We start from the raw sequence: 21,667 nt of genomic DNA, 5'->3' as shown, positions 1-21,667 counted from the left end.
GTTGTACAACAGGAGAAGGACATCACTCCAGATCCAGAGTTGTTGGAGAAGGTGAATGACTGCGCTAGTCAGATGGAGTTCATGCGCTTCCACTCTCAGCCTTTCTCCCATCTGCCCTCTGACCTCTCTGACATCATAGACTTCTTCATCGCCCTGACCATCTGTAACACTGTGGTGGTTTCCTCCCCCAATCAGCCGCGGCAGAAGGTAAGTGACATCCGCAGGAAACCGCGACCAGAACTTTTAATGACATCACAATGTGATTATGCCGATATGTTAACTCATACTTTCATCAGAGGTGGCAGTGGGGGGCAGAACATTCCATGCTCAGTTCAGTCAATCTGTTCAATATTTTGTCAAAGCTTAGCAGAATTTCTCGGCAGAAATAGCAACAGGGATAATCACTATGCAGAATCTACTGATCCATATTGACCAAATGAGACATGCTTAATCCACATCCATCAATGGGACCAGTGAATATACTACAGAGATAATAAGGATTTAGATGATATAGTGACACTTTAAATCTCTCAGTTTGCTGGGGGAAAAAAAAAAGCTGTTACAAAGGTCAGAATTTTTCCTCTCAATGCGCAACAGTAATTTCATTAGGCAACAAATTCCGATGAGTTACACACCCAGTTTACTCTGTCATCTTCAGTTTGTTCCATTCCAGCTGTGAAATGTTTATGAGACAAACTGTGTGTGGTATGTTGTGTGTTTTGCGGGATTGTGTTTAGATTTGGTTTGGTCTGTTATAATATTTGAAGTACTTCATTTTACTGGTAAATCCAGTATCCTGATAGTTCTGGTTTAGTTACCTTCAGGGGTTTTGGTGAGCGCTGTTCTTGTGAACACCAGTGAGTGCGTCATGTGTTTTGGGCACAGTTGATGATGTGTCTTTTTGGTGTTGTGAAGAGAGCTGGGTGTGGTTCCCTGGTTCAGACTGATGTATCCTGAACAGCTGTGTTAGCTGCTGCCCTAAGGTTCCCCGTCTGTCTAATGTCCGTCCAATTCCTCTCTGCAGGAGATCCAATGCTATTGCATCATCGTCTATTCTGAGTTTAGCCTCAGCCCAGCACAGTAAACACATCCGCAGGTCTAGCTAGGGGCTAAAATCAAATATAGGTCCAGTGTGTACCATTCATCAATAGAAGTGTGCATTCTTTTAATCTCAAGTGACTCACATGTTCGAAAAGTTCTAGAGTTGGGCCACTGAAAATTTCAAGTGTTATCCCTCAGTTCCCGAAGCTGTTCCTGTTGTGTATCCAGGTGCGACGCTTTGAGTTAAAGTCTCCCGTGAAGACCATCGAAGATTTCATCAAACGATTTACGCCAAGCCGGCTGACCTCCGGCTCAAACAGCAGCAGCTCCTCCAGCCTGGTCACCACGCGTTCGGCCTCGCACAAGGCCTGTTCCAGCATACTGTCGTCCCCTTCCGCCGAGAGCACCCTCACCAAACTGGACGAAGAACGTTCTCGCGGAGGCACCCTGGACCACGCATTCAGCCCCGTGCCGCCTTCGTACGACGAGACCAAATCCCTCATCCAGGAGGAAGGGGAACTGCGCTACGAGGCGGAGTCGCCTGACGAGGCCGCGCTGGTTTACGCTGCACGGGCCTACAAGTGCTCTCTGGTTGGTCGTTTACCAGACCAGGTGACGGTCGAGCTGCCGCACTTGGGCAAGCTGAATTTTGAGCTGCTGCACACGCTGGGGTTTGACTCCACCAGAAAGAGAATGTCAGTGGTGGTCAAACATCCACTTACAGACCAGATCACTGTCTACACCAAAGGAGCTGACTCGGTCATTATGGATCTGATCAGCCCTCCTGCTACAGGTATGTGCTTCGTTATTTAGCCGTGTGGGAAAACTTCGTTTAAAAAATAAAATATTGTTTTAGTTATGTATTTTCTTTCCAAAAACATATTTGAAACTGAAAAACTGCTGTGTTACACAATGGAACCCATAAGTTTTGGAAGAACAAATAGCAAATTCTTAAATTATAACGGAACTTGACGCAGAGATTTTTGCCGTGTTCTGTTGCGGAATCCTTGCTCAGAATAGAGCTGTGAAAAAAAAAAAGATTTATGTTCAAACAAATTTTGAAATTGCACGTTCAGATTTAGCAGTGTACTTTCTCATAGTGTTTACACGGACACTATTTCGAGAACGTGTATATCAAAACATCCTCGTCTAGTTGATGCAACAGGAAACAATGGACCTTTCTTTGTGGTTTTCTCAACTTATATGCAAGCCTGCTGTTTCAAAATGGTGTGAAAGCGTAGCGCTTCTAAATACACCACTGTTTAATTTGGGTTTTTGTGGTCATGTGTCATATAGATGGAAAAAATGGCCTGTTTTTCTGTGAATCTCAATAAATGGGAATCCAATTGGGAGCCACCCCCCCCCCCCCCTTCCCTACGGTCCACACCAACAGTTGGGCGCACCCTGCCCCACACACACACACACTATAATTCCAGTGTCTCTGCAATAACATAGAAAAATATATTTACGACTGACTTCTTATTTATTACTTATTTGTGGGGATTTCCCCGGGGCTTACGTTGAGCCGTAGAACTGATGAATCTGTATTTTAAGGAGAGTCAGCCAGAGAGCACAAAAAATGAAGGATGGGTTCATTCTAATTATTATAACAGCTCTTTGCGCCTGATTTACTAAGGGAAAAACAGCTTATTTAATCACACTATTTACTGTCTGGTGAAATCATGTTTTACATGGCGACCACGACCAACCCCCAGGAGTCATCGTTCCCCGTGATGGTTCACCGTAGACGTCGTCATATGCCCATTCGGTACACATCGCCCAACCCTGGCAAAAACCACACGGATTAATACATTTTGGGTCCCACAAAAGCTTATTTGCTTGAATTTATAAACGAGATTTGATAAGGGCGACTAGAATGCCATCTTGTTGGTCTCGTCGTTTAGTAAGAGGAGACTCGCGATGAATTTTGGTATATGTTTACCATTTACCGACCAGCCATGTTCACTAGATATTATAGTATGTACAGCCCTAGTCTGTATCTTTAGCTGCAGCATGGACCATTGCTATAATAGATGTTGCTGAGAGCATTGTCATTATGGGTATGCATAATGGGTACATGCTCACTTGTGGTCTTCTAATTGATTGTTGCTGCATCATAAACTACTATGCTGAAGGACCTTAGAGTAAAATTTCAGTGCAGCAGTTCACTGTGTCTGCTGTCTTAAGAATTATGACGATAGTAAAAGCGCTACGTGTGACTTTGCCGCTTGGGCAATTAAGTTGGCATTCTCTGAGTGGCGTACCGGTCAGATAGCAGAGCAACGCAGTCGAGCCTTAGCAACCAGATTGATGAAGCACTGGCAACTGATCAATGCTGCTACACTTCATCTGATATCATCTCCCAGCACAGAATGGAGAGTTTAGCAAGTCAGGTCTCATTTGATTAATCACCCTAAATTATGGCTCGTCTAAGTGAGAAATGGAGTTGCATAAAATGGTGATAACCTGTAATGCTCAACATTTCTCCTGGCCCGTGTTGGAATCCTTGTCGACTGTTTGTATCCGGTGTTGGATTGCTGGAAACCTTGGCTTGTTTCTCTGACTATTTATACACGCTGTTAAACTCTTGAGGTGTTTACAGTATACTGATAATTAATCTGGGTTTTAATCTGGCCTTTTCTGAAGAATATCATTTAAGAGTAGGGCTCTCCTAATGAGGCGCCGTGACTGTCACGAGGGAAAACAAAACGACAGATATTCGGTTCAGCTGGTTAGAGGGGGAGGTCCTGAAGTTTCCAGAATGATTCAGAATCACCAAACTGCTCAATCTGCTCCCCACCCAATGTCATGACCGGTTGTATAATACTATTATTTTTAGAAGAGGTGTGTTTTTTTTTTTTTTTTTACAATTATTGTTTGAATTCACAGCACCTCTTGATCTGTGAGGTTCTTATTTTTTTATTTTTTTTTTTTTCCTTTGTTGATTTAGGGGTTTTTTTTTGGGCTTTGTCTCGCTTTGAACACAGTTACACAGGTTTTGTTCTCCCAAACATCTGAGCTGAATGCGTGCCAGAACATTTTTGGCTGAGATTTCTGTCTGAGGCTGCGTGCAGTCATAAAAATGCGCTAATGACAAAGCTAGGCTAGCTTAGTTAGCATCGCAGGCACGCAGAGAGCCAAGGTGGCACTTTAGCTAAAACTGTGTACACAGAGAGAGTCACTAGACGCAGCTGCTGAGTACTCCTCCAGACCACACTCTCACAGCAGCAGAGGGGAAAAAAAAAAAAAAAAAGAGTGACAATAATCCTTTCTGACTGAGGGTGTAAAAAGTGGGAACCAATGTTAACGGTATGCTAGCATGTCCTCTCAGTGAAGATAGACTCTTATATGTACTGTCAGTTCCTGGACTACAGTAGAGATGAAAAACCATTTTAAAAATCATAAAAAGGGTGTTGCCAATTTAATTTTATAAATGTACAGGGATTTTTTTTTATTATTATCATATTAGATGATCATCCCTAGAGTCAAACACTGACACTAAATCAGTTTTTAAGCCAGGTTGTTCCCTTTTTACTTTTTGGCTTTTCATTTTTAATGTTCACCCCAAGAGCAATCGAACCTGTCCACAAATTGGTGCACTTTTTGGATGAAAATGTAATCAATATTATTGATTTGTCATTATGAAGAACAGTGTGCTATGGTAATGGCTCTACTTTAAGATTTTAGGATGTGCTGACCCTGCATTTCTGAAGTATCCTCTATAGGAGTATGTCTTGTCTAGTATAGGGTGTAATGAATAATTTTTTGTTTTTTATTAATGTGACTGTGGAGGGCATTTAGGGGAAGGCCATTTTAACAACATTCTTTAAAGTTAGACACTCTGGAATCTGTGACCAAACGTTCTTCTGTGGTGATGGTGTGTGGTTATGTGTGTCTAGAAGGCTCACTGTCTCACTGTCCCTCCCTCTCTCTCTCTCTCTCTCTCTCTCTCCCTCTCCCTCTCTCCCTCCCTCTCTTCTCTCTCTCTCTCTCTCTCTCTCTCTCTCTCCCTCCCTCTCCCTCTCTCTCTCTCTCTGTCACTCACTCATTCTGTCTCTCTCTCTCTCTCTCTCTCTCTCTCTCTCTCTCTCTCTCTCTCTCTCTGTCACTCACTCACTCATTCTGTCTCTCTCTCTCTCACTCACACACACACACACACACACACACACACAGTATTTCGGGCACCAGTCATCCACAGCCGTCCATTGACTGTGTCTCTCGGTTGGGTGTGGACTTTCAATTAACACTAGCTGCACGGACCCCCTACAATGGCTCCATTCAGGGCAAAAGGTGGTACGTCATGCCATTTTAATGACACCATGCACGAAGGAGCCAGAGGTGTTTGCCAAGACTGCCCAACTTTGAACTGTGTAACCAGCAAATTGTCATTATGTAAGCCAGGCCAAAGCAGGATGCCATAACGAGTCTGAAGAACAAACATGGTTCTCTTTTTAGACAGAGTTGCTTGTTTCAAGGTGTTCCTTGAATGAGTCCAGAGTAAATGTGTGATGGAACTGATTTATTTCTTAATGTCATTTATATGATTTTTAATACTTTGCCTAAAAGGAAGGTAGTTGTTTCCAGCTTCTCTGTATTGTAGAGCTTTGTGAGGGATTTATATAGAGTCAGAAAGCCTGCTTCACTGGCCCAGGGGACACTGGGAAATGAAGTCCAAAGCTGGCTAGCTTTGTCTGGCCCACTTAATATTGTCCCAGTCAGCTGTACTGAAGACAATGGGCTCCTACTCTCCTAGTGGGCAACTTCAAAATTCACTAAACAATACCCCACCAGAGAGCCCCTGTCTTTTTTTTTTTCTGTTTTCAATAGAGACAAAAGGACAGAAACAACATTTAAGCCTCCACTCACGCATCATATATTTAATATTCATTAAATATTATAAACCAGCTTGGCACATCTCTCTCTCTCTCTCTCTGTTACTGTCTTTGTCTTGGAAAATGTGTGGCGTCAGACACCTGTCCATCTGAAGGATCAGCACAGGATGAATCACGCCAGGCTGAGAAATGCCAGTTTGGCGCAGTAGCAGGCGAGACTTGGCCAACACGCTGCCATGTTGGGAAATGGTGTTCACAAAATGTTCCCATCTTTGTGCCAGGCAGTAATGCAAGAAGAACAGACTGCAACATAAGCTCTTAAGCCAAACATATTTACACCATATACCTATTGAGTGATTCTGGCAATGAGACTGAAATCATTTAATTTACCTGCCCCATTCATCCATGATTCTCATAAGTGGTGTCAACTTGGCAGCCAAGCCAGGTTATTGCTGAAACTGTAGACTTGTCAGGCAAGTTTGTTTCACTGATTAAAGATATGTCTCCCACCTTCTCAGGTGAGTGTGGTTAAAATGACTGACAATTATCTGTTGGGCAACTGTTTATAATTTGTGTGTGTGTGTGTGTCTTTGTTTGTTGTCACAGATCATTCCAAAGGTAAACGTCAAAGGAAAATTTTATTCAAAACCCAAAACTACTTGAATGTCTACGCTGCAGACGGCCTGAGAACTCTCTGCATCGCCAAAAAGGTGACACGTTGTCTTCAGTTCAATCCAACAAAGCTCATGTAATATACCTTTTTAAGTCTTTGTGAATGAGAGAAAAGCAGGAATTGAGGAGAAGTCTTCTTTTTTTGTACTCTGGGTGCGTAAGGGGTTGTGCCAGTTTTTCAGCTCAATTTTATTCACAGTCTGTGGGTCACATGCTCCTACTCCTCTCCCTGACGGCTGTCCTATGTGACTCAGCAGCAAGAGGCATATCTCTCTCTCTCCCTCTCTCTCTCTCCCTCTCTCCCTCTCTCCCTCTCTCCCTCGCTCTCTCTCTCCCTCTCCCTCTCCCTCTCTCTCTCTCTCTCTCTCTCTCTCTCTCTCTCCCTCCCTCTCTCCCTCTCTCCCTCTCTCTCTCTCTCTCTCTCATTCCCTCTCTCTCTCTCTCTCTCTCATTCCCTCTCTCTCTCTCTCCCTCTCTCTCCCTCTCTCTCTCTCTCTCTCCCTCTCTCTCTCTCTCTCCTCTCTCTCCCTCTCTCTCTCTCTCTCTCTCTCTCTCTCTCCCCCTCTCTCTCCCTCTCCCTCTCTCCCTCTCTCTCCCTCTCTTTCCCTCTCTCTCTCTCTCTCTCTCTCTCTCTCTCTCTCTCCCTCTCTCTCCCTCTCCCTCTCTCTCCCTCTCTCTCTCTCTCTCTCCCTCTCCCTCCCTCTCTCTCTCTCCCTCCCTCTCTCCCTCTCTCCCTCTCTCCCTCTCTCCCTCTCTCCCTCTCTCTCTCTCTCTCTCTCTCACTCTCTCTCTCTCTCTCTCTTTCTGGTGTGCTAATGTGTGCTCTCACCCTCTAGATCATTAGCTCTGTTTTTTTCTTTTTCCCTTTGGCCATATGATGTGCTAATACTTTTTTTTCTCAAGGTCTCACATGTTCCCCTTAGACCATTTGGTGCTATTTTTCTTCTCTCTCTCTCTCTCTCTCTCTCCCTCTCTCTCTGTGTAAGAGAGACACTCCAGCTTGTGTAATTTTCTTTCATTTTTCTTGTTTTTTTTCGCTGCAAGTTTGAGCCACAGGGTTGATAACGCTGTTATAAAAGTGATTTAACATCGCACACAACCTTTATACCTGTTCATAGCAGCCCTTCTCAAATGCTCTTTGCCTTGTCTTGTCTGTTCTCTCCAGTGTGTTCCCACCTGGAGTAGTGGGCACTTCAACCTCAGATTCACAGAGTTTCATTTCATAGTAATTCACATGAATCACAATTCAATTCACCGGTATGTTTCTTTGTGATACAAAATTGTGTGACAGTATGATTTTGCTGGAAGAGGCTGGCTTGATTACAGAGATAATATTTGTTTTGGTGCTTGTTGTGTTTTCAGGTTCTCAGTAAGGAGGAGTATGCGAGCTGGCTACGGCGCCACCTAGAGGCTGAGACTGCCATCCAGGGCCGGGAGGAGCTGCTGTTTGAGTCTGCTTTGAGACTGGAGACTAACCTTCATCTGTTGGGTGAGGGGAAACAATTTCTTTTGTCACTACATGATATTCACCAATTTGTTTGATATTAGTCTGCAAGACGGAAATATTTGGCTGTAGCAGAGTGTAAAATCAGAGGTGCTGTGTGTGCTTATGGGTGTTTGTGTTTTTGCTTGTTTATCTGCAAATATTTGGAATTGCGAACGTCCTCGGATCTGTAGGAGCTACAGGGATTGAGGACCGGCTGCAGGATGGCGTGCCGGAAACGATAGCATCTCTGCGGAAGGCAGGTCTACAGATCTGGGTGCTAACCGGAGATAAGCAAGAGACGGCCATAAATATTGCCTATGCCTGCAAGCTCCTCGACCCTGAAGAAGAAATCATCACCCTCAATGCCGAATCTCAGGTATCACACACACACACACACACACACACCTGTGGCCTTTTCAGATCTATCTTTACGGCCTTCCTCGTGTCTTTCTTTCTTTGGTTTGCCCTTGTCTGTGAGGACCCTCACAGATGTCTGTGTCTGTATTACCCTCAGAGGCAATAGCTGAGATTGCCTGTACCACAGATTCACTAGCTAGGAGACAGGGACAGGAGATTACAGTAAACGCATTAGGACACAGTCATTAGACAGACTCTCGGTTAGCTGTTGATATTAGACTGAGGTGTGTAGGACGGTCGTTACGGTGCAAGAGGTTCTTCCCAAACAACCCCAATACGAGATTTTCATTTTAACTGTGGACTGTGATGAAGAAGAGCGAGTCGGATTTGAAATCCATTGCATAGCTCTTTAATGGGTTAACAGACTTAGCCGCACGCAGCTTGCAAAATGTGGAAATTTCCTCTTGTTGAATGAAACGGATTTACTTTGATTCATGCAGTTACCCACCCTTCCTTCCTCCCTCTGACAGCAGCCATATAGGAGCTCAAAACAGTAACTGCACCAGCTGTACCATGAACACGTAGCAGCTGAAATAGCCTCATGTTTTTGTGTTTGCATATTTTGATTATTTACTTAGTCTACCAAGTTTATATTCCTAGACTATATTCAATACAATCCATATGATACTAAAATTGTGTTGTTTTCTATGGATCATAGGTCTTCATTTGTCCTCTGTGTGGTACATGTGTACAAAGGAATGCCAGTTTTCAGACTTGTCATGGTCAGGTTATCTGTCTACCAGATGTTCTGTCCAAATCTGTTTAGAATTTCAATGACCATGCTCACACCAATCCCTATCCCTGACCCATGATGTGTATCTGTGTGTATATCTGTGTGTGTGTGTGTGTGTGTGTGTGTGTGTGTGTATCTGTGTCTGTGTGTATATCTGTGTCTGTATGTGTGTGTGTATCTGTGTGTGTGTGTGTGTATCTGTGTGTGTGTGTGTCTCAGGAGGCTTGTGCAGTTCTTCTCGAGGAGAGCCTACATTACATCCAGGCCAAATTCCTCTGCAACGCATCCACAGACCAGCACGCCTCTCGGGTTTACCACCAGGACTACTCGGCCCTCCACGTTCCAGCACCAGCCTGCTCCCCATACGCCTCTCTCCACACCGTGCCGTTCCTGGTTCACCGGCTGGGCTTGGTGATCGACGGGCGGACTCTAGCCTACGCTTTGGAGAAGAGTCTGGAGGATAAGTTCTTGGCGGTGGCCAGGAGCTGCAGGTCGGTGCTCTGCTGTCGTTCCACGCCCCTGCAGAAGAGCAAAGTGGTCAAACTGGTGCGGAACAAGCTCAAAGTCATGACCCTCGCCATCGGTACGTTAATATGACGTGTCAAGAAGTTATTTTATTTCTTTCAGCACGATGGTCAAGATGTTATTTTATTCCGTCTACCTTTCACTTTCTCTCACCTGCACTCACTGTCTCTCTCATTTTCTCACTGACTCAATTGTTTACTTACTCTCTTAATCACATAATCTGTTGTGCAGTTTACGTTCGACCACCTAAATGGAGATCTGTTGATCTCACAAAGTCGTCAACCAAAATGGTCTGTTTTTCATTTCCCACCGTGTCAACAGCAAAACATATTCAGGTTCAGGTGCAATTCCACAAACGAAAGCAAAAAAAAAAAAAAAAGTGCAAATCGCCAGAATGAGGCAACGGTTGTTGTTTTTCAGACTCGCTTGCCTTTTTAATTTTTTTTTCATGCGCATGGTAAGTGGAGTTGGGAGATGAACTATACGGAATATGCCAAGTAAACACTTCCAGAACGATGAGACTACACGTGTCCTGGCTGTAACCCCCCCCTAAAGCTGCCTGCCACGCTGCTCACAAACCTCCACAGCACTTCTCATAATTACCCAGATGGCTTTGCTGTTGGGGCGTGTTGCCAGGGATCCACTCCACCTGCAGAAGGGGCGGTGGGGTAGGAGGGAGGGACAGAGGGGGGGGTTACCTGAGGTCATGGCTGTAGCAGGACCGCTCCCTCGCGTCTTTTATTTAATAAGGTTTTAAGTACGTTCGTCACTCGAGAGAGCCACCGAGGCCGTGTCTGTTCCTTACCGTTATATGCTAATGTAGAGAGAGCCAGAGAGGAACAGGAGCAGGTCTGAACCAGCCCCCTGTGAGACGGTAAACAGCTCTGCCTCGCAACGGAGACGCAGAGACACGGTCCTGTAAAACGAGTCCACATCTTCCTTCCCTCTCTGCAAGGCTGTATTCTCCTCTGTATTTTAACACAACATTTATCCCGTTTGACCTAGAAGGGCACATAGAACAACAGTTACACTTAAGTTTACAATGTCTCGGACTGGAAACACAGTTAGGTATGTCAAGGCGATATATTTTCTCGCTTTGTCACAACAGATCCCCCCCCCCAAACTGTCTTACTTCTTTGGTTTCAGCTTTCTGATTCAAATTTTACAAATTAATTTTTATGATTTGGGAGGGTAAACACATCAAGGTATATTTGATGGAAAAGATATTGCTCTTATAATTTACATCATGATATCAGTACATTATTTATACTTTGTGTATTAAAATAATCTATTTATACCCAGTGTTAGAATAAACGCTTAATCCAAGGTGTTAAAATGTTTCCTGTCCTTACTGGGCTATCTTTGGTGTTTCATTCTCATCACTGATTTGTGGAGCGGCAGCGGTGTGTAGCGGACATTAACACATTTGTCAGGAGTCGGATGTGATTTGTGGGGGGGGTTGGGGGGGGGGGGCTGCACCAGTTGATTTTGGCTGATAAACGTGGGTTTTGGTAAGTGAATTGCAGCTCAGAGCTCAGATCCACTTCAGACTAGACCATCCACACAAATCTGCCCAGCTCCTCACACCATCACGTTCCCATTTATCTGAGATGTGTTGGCCGCATCGAAGGATGGATAGCATAAACGGAAGGAGGATGGAAGGAAAGATCTATAAGAAGGAAGAAAAAAAAAAAAAAAAAACCCACACAGCTACAGTGAAGCCAAAACGTGACTGCGTTACGTAATGTTAGTCTGTTGTCTTGTAACAGTGACTCAGACTCCTTCATCACAACTTACTGCACTGCCCAACCCAGACATATGAATGCAGTCCAGTCCAAACTCTCTCACTGGATTACTCAACACTCCTAATCAGGACTGGGAAACGTGTTGTGGGAGAACTCAGACCGTATAAATGATCACATGACGGGGGGGTGGGGAAAGGTTTTCAGCAATGTGAAGACAGTGTTTTGGTGCACAGTGCAGGTGCAAAAAAAAAAAAAAAGACGTTTATATCCCTCTAATGTAAAATGTGCTTTTTTTTTGTTTGTTTGTTTTTTTTGTCTTGTTTTTTGTTTTTTTGAGGGAGTAGATTTTAGAAATTTGTGATAAGGAATATGTGATTTACTGTAATATGTATTTCTTTATGTAACAGTGTTAGTTGATTACCATTTCTCTGCCTTGTTCTTTATCCAAACCATAAGTCTTTAAAGCACTGGTGGTATTTTGAATGTATTTTTGCACAGTTTCATTCAGGCTGTGAATGTTTTCCTAATGGACTCATGTGAGAGGTGACTCTGATATTAAGCCATGTCTTACACGCTGTTCCTGTTTAAGGGTGTTTCAGTGGCACAGCGAGATTCAGGGCTCTGCCCATACTTTCTGCATTACTTATTTAGATGTCTGCTCAGGCCAGGGAACACTTCACAGCTGATGCTGTGTTTGCATTAATTCAGAGTGACTTTGTGCAAAGTGAATAACCAATGGGGTAATGTCTCTCTCTCTCTCTCTCTCTCTCATTAATCCTAGGTGATGGGGCTAATGATGTCAGCATGATCCAGGTGGCTGATGTTGGAGTGGGCATCTCAGGACAGGAGGGAATGCAGGTGAGACAGTGAAAAAAAAAAAGAAGGAAGAGAGAGGAAAGGAAAGGGAGGGAGTTGGTAATGGCGGAAAAGGTTGTGGGAGGAGGAGGAAATAGGAGAAAGACTTAGATGGAGGAGAGTAGACAGAAAAAAAAAACCCAAAAAAAAAAAACGAAGTTTTATGACCAAGCAGAATCGACAGCGAAGGACAAGGCAGTTTGTAAGAAAAGCGATGTGCTGAGTTGGCTGTCAGTCATATGTGCGCGCGCACCTTTGTCAGTTCTCACTGCTCTCAATCACTGTAGTTGGCAAATATGAACCATGAAAACATCTCTCTTACCTCAGAATGGCTTAGTGGCTTGAATTATGACTTAATAATCAAGTCAAGGCAAATATCAGAATTAACTACTGCACTGAGCAAAGGCTCAAACTGAACATGTAATCTGCTCACACTGCTTTGAGAAGAAGGATATCACACACTCATATCTGTTTCTGCCTCTTCCAAACCTTTAAGACTTGTCAGGAGATTAATTAGCCTTGATGAAAATTTACACTTAACAAGATACCCCTCACTCCTCAGGAGTCCAAGGTGTGCTGAGACACACTTTTTTTTTTTCTCCTCTCTCCCTCCCTCCCTCCATCCCACCCTCCATCCCACTGTTTCTGGATTGATGATTAACAAGCCTCTTCTGTTATTAGTCCGATCTCCGCGTGGGACATTTGGGGGTTGATTTTTTGGATCTCAGCAAAGTGAATTGGAGGGAGAGAAAAAAAAAAAAAAGCGCATCTCTCGCCTCCCACAATTCTATTACAGTAGCACCAGGCATCTGCTGTCATTTTTCTTCATGACGGTTAGAGAGTGACGGAGTGAATGGGTGGCATGGAGAGAGGAATGTCAGGCTAAATGTACATAATTAAATTCAATGCCGCCAAAAAAAACGACAAAAGCTGAGGGACCCGCAGCATTCTGATAGATGACACGCTAACCGCCTAACACGCGCCGCTGTCACCGACGCCTCCTGATAAAACCCAATTCACATAATGTGGGGACAGCTCATTTTTAGCGCCGGGGACGTTTTTCTGTAATTCTTTTATGCAAAAATGTCCCCAGATGCCATATTTTTATACTGTCACGGTTTTTTTTTTTTTTTTGCCTCCCAAACACAGTAACGTTCCATTGCAGCCGTTTTTTTAAAGGAGAATCATATGATGGATTAACTGTCTTTTCGCACCTCTGGGGCAAAATTGTTCCAGTTCACCTAAAGTGGGGCGTAATAATTCTGTACGCGGCGGCGGCGAGCATGGCATTTATTGTCTTCCTGTTCCACGGGTTCTGTTTCAGGCCGTGATGGCCAGCGACTTTGCCTTGCCGAGGTTCCGGAACCTTCAGAAGCTCCTGCTGGTGCACGGTCACTGGTGCTACTCTCGTCTGGCCAACATGATCCTCTACTTCTTCTACAAGAACGCTGTGAGTTACTAACATGGGCTAAAACCGAAGTCTGATTCACTTAGACTTAGACTTGGACTGCTTTTATTGTCATTTCCACATATGCATGACTCATACATACAGGGGAACGAGATTGCGTTACACAAGGACCACAGTGCCACATAAAACAAATAAATACCACATAAAACAATAAATACACACAATAAGTACTGAGGGGAGGGGAGGGAAAAAAAAAAGACAGGGGGGTAATAAATATGACAACAGAGAGTACTGAGTAAAACAGAAGTACTGATTAAAGACAGAAAGTACTGGATAAAGAAGTACTAAGTAAGTAAGTAAAAAGTAAAAACTTCTACCAAAAAAAAAAACCCTACATATTTCAAACCTAGACAGACATGATATAACACCTACAGACAACACCTGACACGGACAGTGAATTGCTGGCAACAGCATTGGCTTTGCGCAGGTAGGTAGGTTAGTTGTTTGGAGTGTTAGTGCAATTGATTGTGCAGTTAGTGCAGTTGATTGTTCAAAGGTGCAGTTGTGCAGTTTATTGTGCAAAGGAGAGGTCAGAGAGTGTTCAAGCTGTTGAGGAACCTCACAGCCTGAGGAAAGAAACTGCTGCATAGTCTGGTGGAGGCAGCACGGATGCTCCGGAACCTCCTGCCAGAGGGTAGGAGGGAGAAGTGGATGTGGGAAGGGTGGGTGGGGTCCTTCACGATGCTGAGGGCCTTTCGGGTGCACCGTGCATTGTAGATGGCCTGTATGGATGGGAGAGCAGTTCCTATGATCTTTTCAGCTGTCTTCACTATCCGCTGCAGGCACTTGCGATCACAGGCTTTGCGGTTCCCATGCCAGACAGTGATACAGCTGGTCAGAATGCTCTCTATGGTGCCTCTGTAGAATGTGGCGAGGATGGATGGGGGGGAGACTCGCCTTCTTCAGGCGCCGCAGGAAGTGGAGACGCTGCTGGGCCTTCTTGGAGAGCGCAGTGACATGTGAGGACCAGGAGAGGTCCTCTGTGATGTGCACTCCCAAGAACTTAGCGCTGCTGACTTTCTCTCCGTCCGTACCATCGATGGTCAGGGGGGTATGGTGGGTGCTGGTCTTTCTGAAGTCAATGATCACTTCACGATGAGGTTGGAGGTGGATGATGCTGTGCAGTCGTGGGTCATCAGGGTGAACAGGAGCAGACTGAGCACACAGCCCTGTGGAGTGCCGGTGCTCAGTGTGATGGACCTGGAGGTGATGCTGCCAATTTGGACTGACTGTGGCCTCTTCGTGAGGAAGTCAAGAACCCAGTTGCAGACAGAGGTGTTAAGGCCCAGCCGGCTCAGCTTTTCTATCAGGTGTCGAGGTATGATTGCGTTAAAAACTGAGCTGAAGTCAATGAACAGCATCCTCACATAGCTGTTCTTTCTCTCCAGGTGGGACAGGGCTGGGTGGAGGGCAGAGGTTATGGCATCTTCTGTGGAGCGGTTAGCGCGGTATGCAAACTGGAGGGGGTCCAGTGTAGAGGGCAGGCTGGACTTGATGTGTTTCATGACCAGCCTCTCAAAGCACTTCATGATGATGGCAGTCAGCGCAATGGGGCGGTAGTCATTGTGGCAGGACACGGGGGACTTCTTAGGCACTGGTATGATGGTAGTAGACTTGAAACACGTGGGGACGACTGCCTGGAACAGCGAGATGTTGAAGATGTCACCGAGAACATCTGCCAGCTGCTCAGCACAGTCCCTGATGGCTCGGCCTGGGATTCTGTCTGGGCCCGCAGCTTTTCGTGGGTTGACTCTGGAGAGGGTCTTTCTCACTTCGTCTGCAGTAACTTGCAGAACCTGGTCATCCGTCCGGGCGGAAGTTTTTACCGCCAGCATGTTGCTCAGTCTCTCATACCGTGCGTAGAAGTCATTCAGTGCATCTGGGAGGGTGGGGTCATTGCTACAGGTCTGAGGAGGAGGAGGCTTGTAGTCAGTGAAGGAACCTAGAGCGTGTAGATTAATCAGATTCAGGTTCCGAAACAGTTTCTCCGCAAAGACAAGATTGACCTGTTCCTTCATAGTAATGGGCAAGGAAAGAATTTAGAGGGAACAAGCCTGGAATGGTACCGCTGAATAATTTACAGTCTGTTTAGCAGTTAGTCCTGCTTAAGAGATTTATTTTCAGATATAAGCTTGTGTCCTTAGAAGACCTGCAGTACATTGACTGGGCTGTTATTTTCTGGCATCTTTAGATAGAAAGTGTCTGTGGCTTTGCTTGATTAGCGTTGATATTAATGAAACACTATTTTGGTGCGGTCACAGGAGCATCTCAAGTTTAATGAAGACACATTACTCATAACGAGACAACAGCTGCAGACCTCCAGGAGGTTTTCATCCATTCTCTAACTCGCTCTCTTTCTTTCTCTCCTTCTCCTCTTCCCCACCCCATCCCCCCCCCGCCCCTCCCTTTATCTTCTCAAGATGTTTGTGGCCCTCATCTTCTGGTATCAGTTCTACTGCGGGTTCTCAGGCTCGGCCATGATAGACCAGTGGTACCTGATCTTCTTCAACCTGATGTTCTCGGCCTTTCCTCAGCTGATCACGGCCACGCTGGATAAAGACGTATCAGCGGCCACACTGCAGGACTTACCTCAGCTCTACATGAACGGGCAGAACTCAGAGGTAACACGGCATGGCATCCGACCGTGTCCTTTACCCATGAAGATTGATGACAATACAAAAAAAAAAAAAAAAAACCCACACCGAAACACTGGAAACAGAGGCGTGTAACCCGTGGGCTGTAGGGTATGTGTATCCAGTGAGGTCGGGAGAGGACAAAATTATGCAGATAAAGGAAAATGTGATTTTCTTTTTCTTTTTTCTGTGTAGTGCGTCTGATTTATGGAACGTTTGTGTACACAGAGTCGATCGTGAGCTCTCTGACATGTTGACGGTCATGCCAACATTGTGATTTATATAGCTGAATGTCTCTGTGAAATTGTATTTTAAAAGAATGTGTTGGATATAAAAAGAGTAAAGCAGGGTTTTTTTTTTTATCCTTGGAAATACACTTTGCACTGTATTCACATCTTTATTATGAGATAAGACTTAATCAGTGAGGCTAAGCAGGACTGTCAGTTTTTCCCACATTTCCCCACATTAGGCTTAGAACAGAAAAGGGACAAACATGGGATGGAATTTCTAATGCAGAGTCTCAGTTTAAAGCTAGAAAATATTTCCTAAAATCCAATTATCACGAACACACCGCCGAATGTGTCCAACATGGGGCTATAAAACTGGAATAGTTTGCTGCCATTTGCCGGTTGGCGATATGCCTCCTTGGAGATTTCATTTATTTATTTATTTATTTACAATCCATAATGTTATATGAGTCCATTAAAAGAACATGTAATGACATACTGATTAGATCAGCCCTGGTTTCAGCAGTGTGTGTCTGTGATTGTGCAGTTTGCTCATGTCTGCCCTCTGTTACAGGAATATAAGCCATATATGTTTTGGATGAATATGATCGACGCCTTTTACCAAAGCCTCGTCTGTTTCTTCATCCCGTACTTTGTGAGTTTACTTTTATTCCCAGCATCAAACGTGATATATACATCGTATACATGTACTATAGGATGTGTGACGGTTTTCTGTTTGCGCCTTGCTCTCCGTACAGGCGTATTCTGACTCGGATGTGGATCTGTTCACGTGGGGAACTCCCATCACCACTCTGGCTCTGCTTACCATCCTCCTTCACCTGGGAATCGAGACCAAAACCTGGGTTAGCGACATCTGTTTTATCCCACAGCACAAAACAGCAGCAGGAAAAGACAGAGCCACCCTCTCTCCACTGCAGCAACTGTGTAGCTTCACCACTCCCCACAAGCTCAGCCCCAGACTTTTAGCTTTGTGTGTGTGTTTTCCAGGGCCGGCCGGCAAGCTGGGGGATATTTATACACGAAGTCTGGCTGATTAGATTGAACCAAGAGACACGGTCGCATCTGAGACAATCGATCAGTTTGACAGTTACTGTTGCCATCGTCCAGGCCTCTGGCCCCTTTCAATATACGCACTTAAACACACACACACACACACACACAGTGCTCTTGCTCAACTCACACTCTGGCCAAAAATCATAGTCACTGTCTGAGATTTCCCGTACATGAATATATGTTTCAGATGTGTGTGTGTGTGTGTGTGTGTGTGTGTGAGTGGTGGAACATGTCATACCTGCTCCGTCTCTCTCACACACTCGAAACCTGTTGGAGATTTATAGCCGTGGATTGGATTAGAGCAGCTTCCATTACGCTGCAGCTGTAAATTTTCACCTGACAAATTTAGCAGATGAAAAATGTCTTCAACGTTGGGGCTGTCTTTTTTTCCCCCGAACACCACGCTTTCTCCGGCAGAGGAGAGTCTCTGCTTGGCAAACGGCTTTAGTGAAGAGTGAACGTTTCCAAAAATTCCCCTGGCAGGTACACCATTCCTCGCTTTAGCTGGAAAATGAAGACATGTACTAAGAGCGAGGATCGTTTAAGGGCATTTTGGGTAGAAGGGAGGAAAAGATCCGCTCTCACTCACCCTGGGTCATAATGTATTTAACAGAACTCTGGTGTTTAGAGTTCACATAGTTGGGATGCCTGTATTCAACAGTTTTACCAGCACAAGAAAGCAGTCATTCAGCACCCTGTTAATAATTCATTGAACCTTGTTTGATTTGACTTCTTAGATGACCAGTGAATTTAAAAAAAATAAAATAAAAAAAATCATTTCCTGTTTTATGTATCAAAGTCATTTCATTCCTTTTGATTTCTGATGGTTCGGTCGTTTTGTTTTAATGCAGCTTAATGTCTTTCGACGGTTTCGTCTCTCTTATTTTGACTGATGGATTTTTTTTTTTTTTTTTTGGTTCTCTTTCTTCTCAGACATGGATGAACTGGGCCTCCATCGTGTTTAGCGTTTGTCTTTTCTTCACTGTGGCACTTTGCTACAACGCTTCCTGTCCGACATGCTACTCCCCCTCCAATCCCTATTGGACCATGCAGAGGCTTCTGACAGACCCGCTCTTTTACCTGCTCTGTGTTATCACCCCCATCACTGCGCTCCTGCCAAGGTAACGCGCATGTGCATGTGTATACCGTTAAAACTGAAAAATGTAGTTCTTTTAAATGTCTGCTGGTGTTGTGTACATGGCACAGAAAGCGACGCATGTGTGTGTGTGTCTCTGTACACTTGGCACGGGTGGAAGTGAATGTGTGTGTCGGGAGGGAACAGTGAAGATGCTCAGTGAGCCAGTCCTGTGTTGTTAAATTCATGATTCACAGACTGTGGTTTGATAGCTGAGCTCTTTCATGCTGAGTCCAGGCTTGTGCAGTATTGATGTGTGTCTGTATGTGTCTGTGTGTCTGTCTGTCTGTCTGTGTGTGTGCGTGTGTGTGTGAGTGTGTGTGTGTGTGTGTGTGTGTGGGGAGAGGGAGCGGTGGCAGGGTGATCTGTAGGTGTCTGTCTGTCTGTCTGTCTGTGTGCGTGTGTGTGGAGAGGGAGCGGCGGCAGGGTGATCTGTAGGTGTCTGTCTGTCTGTCTGTCTGTCTGTGTGCGTGTGTGTGGAGAGGGAGCGGCGGCAGGGTGATCTGTAGGTGTCTGTCTGTCTGTCTGTCTGTCTGTGTGCGTGTGTGTGGAGAGGGAGCGGCGGCAGGGTGATCTGTAGGTGTCTGTCTGTCTGTGTCTGTCTGTCTGTCTGTCTGTCTGTCTGTGTGCGTGTGTGTGGTGAGGGAGCGGCGGCAGGGTGATCTGTAGGTGTCTGTCTGTCTGTCTGTCTGTGTGCGTGTGTGTGTGGAGAGGGAGCGGCGGCAGGGTGATCTGTAGGTGTCTGTCTGTCTGTCTGTGTGTGTACGTGTGTGTGTGTGCGTGTGAGTGTGTGTGTGTGTGTGTGGAGAGGGAGCGGCGGCAGGGTGATCTGTAGGTGTCTGCTGATGCTCCTGTGTCTGCCGTTTGTGTGTTTCTTAGATATTTCTACAGAGCGTGTCAAGGAACCCTCTTCCCCAGCCCTGTCCACATTGGGAGACAGCTAGACAAACTCCCCACGGAGATCCGCAGACACCTCCTCAGCCAAACCCGAGTGAAGCTCGGTTCTTTAGGGGCGTTGTTTGCCTCCCGTTCCTCCTCGTTTGCCTTCTCCAGACCTTTAACCAAGCAATCTCAGCGGCAGGAGAAAGCGGTCGCCCCACCGCAACCAAAGAGCACGGAGGTGACGGACACTCCCAGAAGCTCCAAGCACCCCGAGAACCACCTTGGTCCATCTCAAAAAAAGGAGAAAAGGAGTCATTCTCAAAGTCAGAGGTCAAGAGTCAGCGCTCTCACCGACCTCTTAGACAATACCCAGGGGCCCTTACGTGGCCCCAGCCTCACAGACACAGATACTCTGCCTTATACCAGAGAGCTCCCGCGGACTGGGCCGGTTCTGGAGCCCGCGACCCTCACAGCAGCTGTAGAGTCCTCGGACCACGCCTGGGTCACCTCCACGCCGCTTCTGCCTCAGACAGAGTGCATACAGCTCACTTTATCACGGCCGGGCGTTTCGCCGGTCATCCCCAACGAAAGGAGCTCAGAGAGTGGACTCAGCTCTGACCAAAGGTTCCTCTCACAGGAGGATAGAATGGAACACACTCAAACTTCAGACTGTCCCAAGGAAAACACACTCAAAACAACTTTTCTATGATGTGTCATAATTCCTGTCTGTTATTCATGACTCAAATTTTGCACGTTAGCTTTAAGAAATTTTTATTCTGTTTCAGGAGGATTATTTTATAAAAAAGTTATAAATGGGTACTATACATTATATATTTTAGATGTAAAAAGTTTAAAAAAATAAAAAATTATTTTTTTGGAGTATAGAGAGCTTATGCAAACTGGATGGTCTTATCATATGTTTTTACTCTGGAAGTTTCTGTTTTTCTCTTTTATCTTTGTTTTTTTTTTCTTTTTCTCTGTTTAAACCATCTCTTCTAAACAGGACCAGACCGCAAGACATTCCATTATCAGCGTACTTGTGCAGGGCAGGTCTGGCTGTGCTTTCTAGAATATTCACTTCTGTTCAAAACACTCTTGTTCCAACAGACATGCCTGATAGCACTTCCACCTCTGTGAGCGAACATGTTTTTCTCAGAGTGGCCTTCCAAGCCAGCCTTTTAAAACGAGCATTCAGAGATGCCTTCTGTTTGTCAAATCACACTTTTTTTTTGCTGTTAAATCGGTGTCAGCTAGTGCTGAGGAGGAGTCGTCTAGGAGAGGAAGATTTTGGCTCAGGTGTGCAGTAAAAGAAGAAATTTAATCGAGGTTTGATCATATTTGTCAAAGTTCAACTGAAGCACTACATAGGTAAAACTTTATTATCTTGGGTGCTAACACTGGTCAGGTTTTCTTTAATGTCAGAGGGTAAATAAGTATGAACTTCATAAGCACGTTGTGCTTGAGTTAACACAGGCTTGTCCAGTTTAAGATTTTTTTTTATTTTTTTAGGAGACTTGAAACCCTCCAGGGAACGGTGACCTCCGGACATCTTCCAAAGACCGTTAACTATCCAGCTTTATTTAAATATCCAACTTTTCATATGCTGCTTTTCATTATATGCAAAATGCATCCCTTTAACTAGAATATTTATAAGCTATCATAGACCGGTTTGCCTTAATATCTCTACATATAGGATTCAGTCACAACACATTGTAGTGCCTGTAGAAGAAGTTTATTTAAATATAATGCTAAATATCCTTGGAAGGGAGTTTGGTATACTGAGAGTTAGAATTAGAATCCACACATATGACCACAGAATGATGTTTACACGTAAGCTTTTCAAACCTGGCCCCCTCAAGTGCCTCTGTCTTCATTTGTCATCGACAGTGTTTCTTGCCTTTGCCTGTTTAAGAACTCTTCTCAGATGATTCACTTATTTCTA

The 21,667-nt window shown here is 44.9% G+C and overlaps 1 protein-coding gene across 1 annotated transcript in view; it reads left to right on the top strand.

Annotated features, from left to right (window-relative positions):
- The window catches only part of atp10a (ATPase phospholipid transporting 10A), a 38,212-nt gene extending 17,778 nt beyond the window's left edge, over window positions 1–20,434 (top strand). Inside the window, exons 9-21 of the mRNA XM_030791086.1 lie at window positions 13–207; window positions 1,270–1,834; window positions 6,480–6,583; window positions 7,908–8,034; window positions 8,223–8,407; window positions 9,401–9,764; window positions 12,233–12,309; window positions 13,631–13,756; window positions 16,195–16,395; window positions 17,209–17,289; window positions 17,393–17,497; window positions 18,642–18,829; window positions 19,723–20,434. Coding sequence (XP_030646946.1) covers window positions 13–207; window positions 1,270–1,834; window positions 6,480–6,583; window positions 7,908–8,034; window positions 8,223–8,407; window positions 9,401–9,764; window positions 12,233–12,309; window positions 13,631–13,756; window positions 16,195–16,395; window positions 17,209–17,289; window positions 17,393–17,497; window positions 18,642–18,829; window positions 19,723–20,434 — 3,030 coding nt within the window. The remainder of the gene's footprint in view (window positions 1–12; window positions 208–1,269; window positions 1,835–6,479; window positions 6,584–7,907; window positions 8,035–8,222; window positions 8,408–9,400; window positions 9,765–12,232; window positions 12,310–13,630; window positions 13,757–16,194; window positions 16,396–17,208; window positions 17,290–17,392; window positions 17,498–18,641; window positions 18,830–19,722) is intronic.
- Window positions 20,435–21,667: the final 1,233 nt, after the last annotated feature.

Source organism: Chanos chanos, chromosome 14 (genome assembly GCF_902362185.1).
Source record: "Chanos chanos chromosome 14, fChaCha1.1, whole genome shotgun sequence".
NCBI lineage: Eukaryota > Metazoa > Chordata > Actinopteri > Gonorynchiformes > Chanidae > Chanos > Chanos chanos.
Note: the sequence above shows the minus strand (reverse complement) of the source record. Positions and strands in the feature narration are given on the sequence as shown.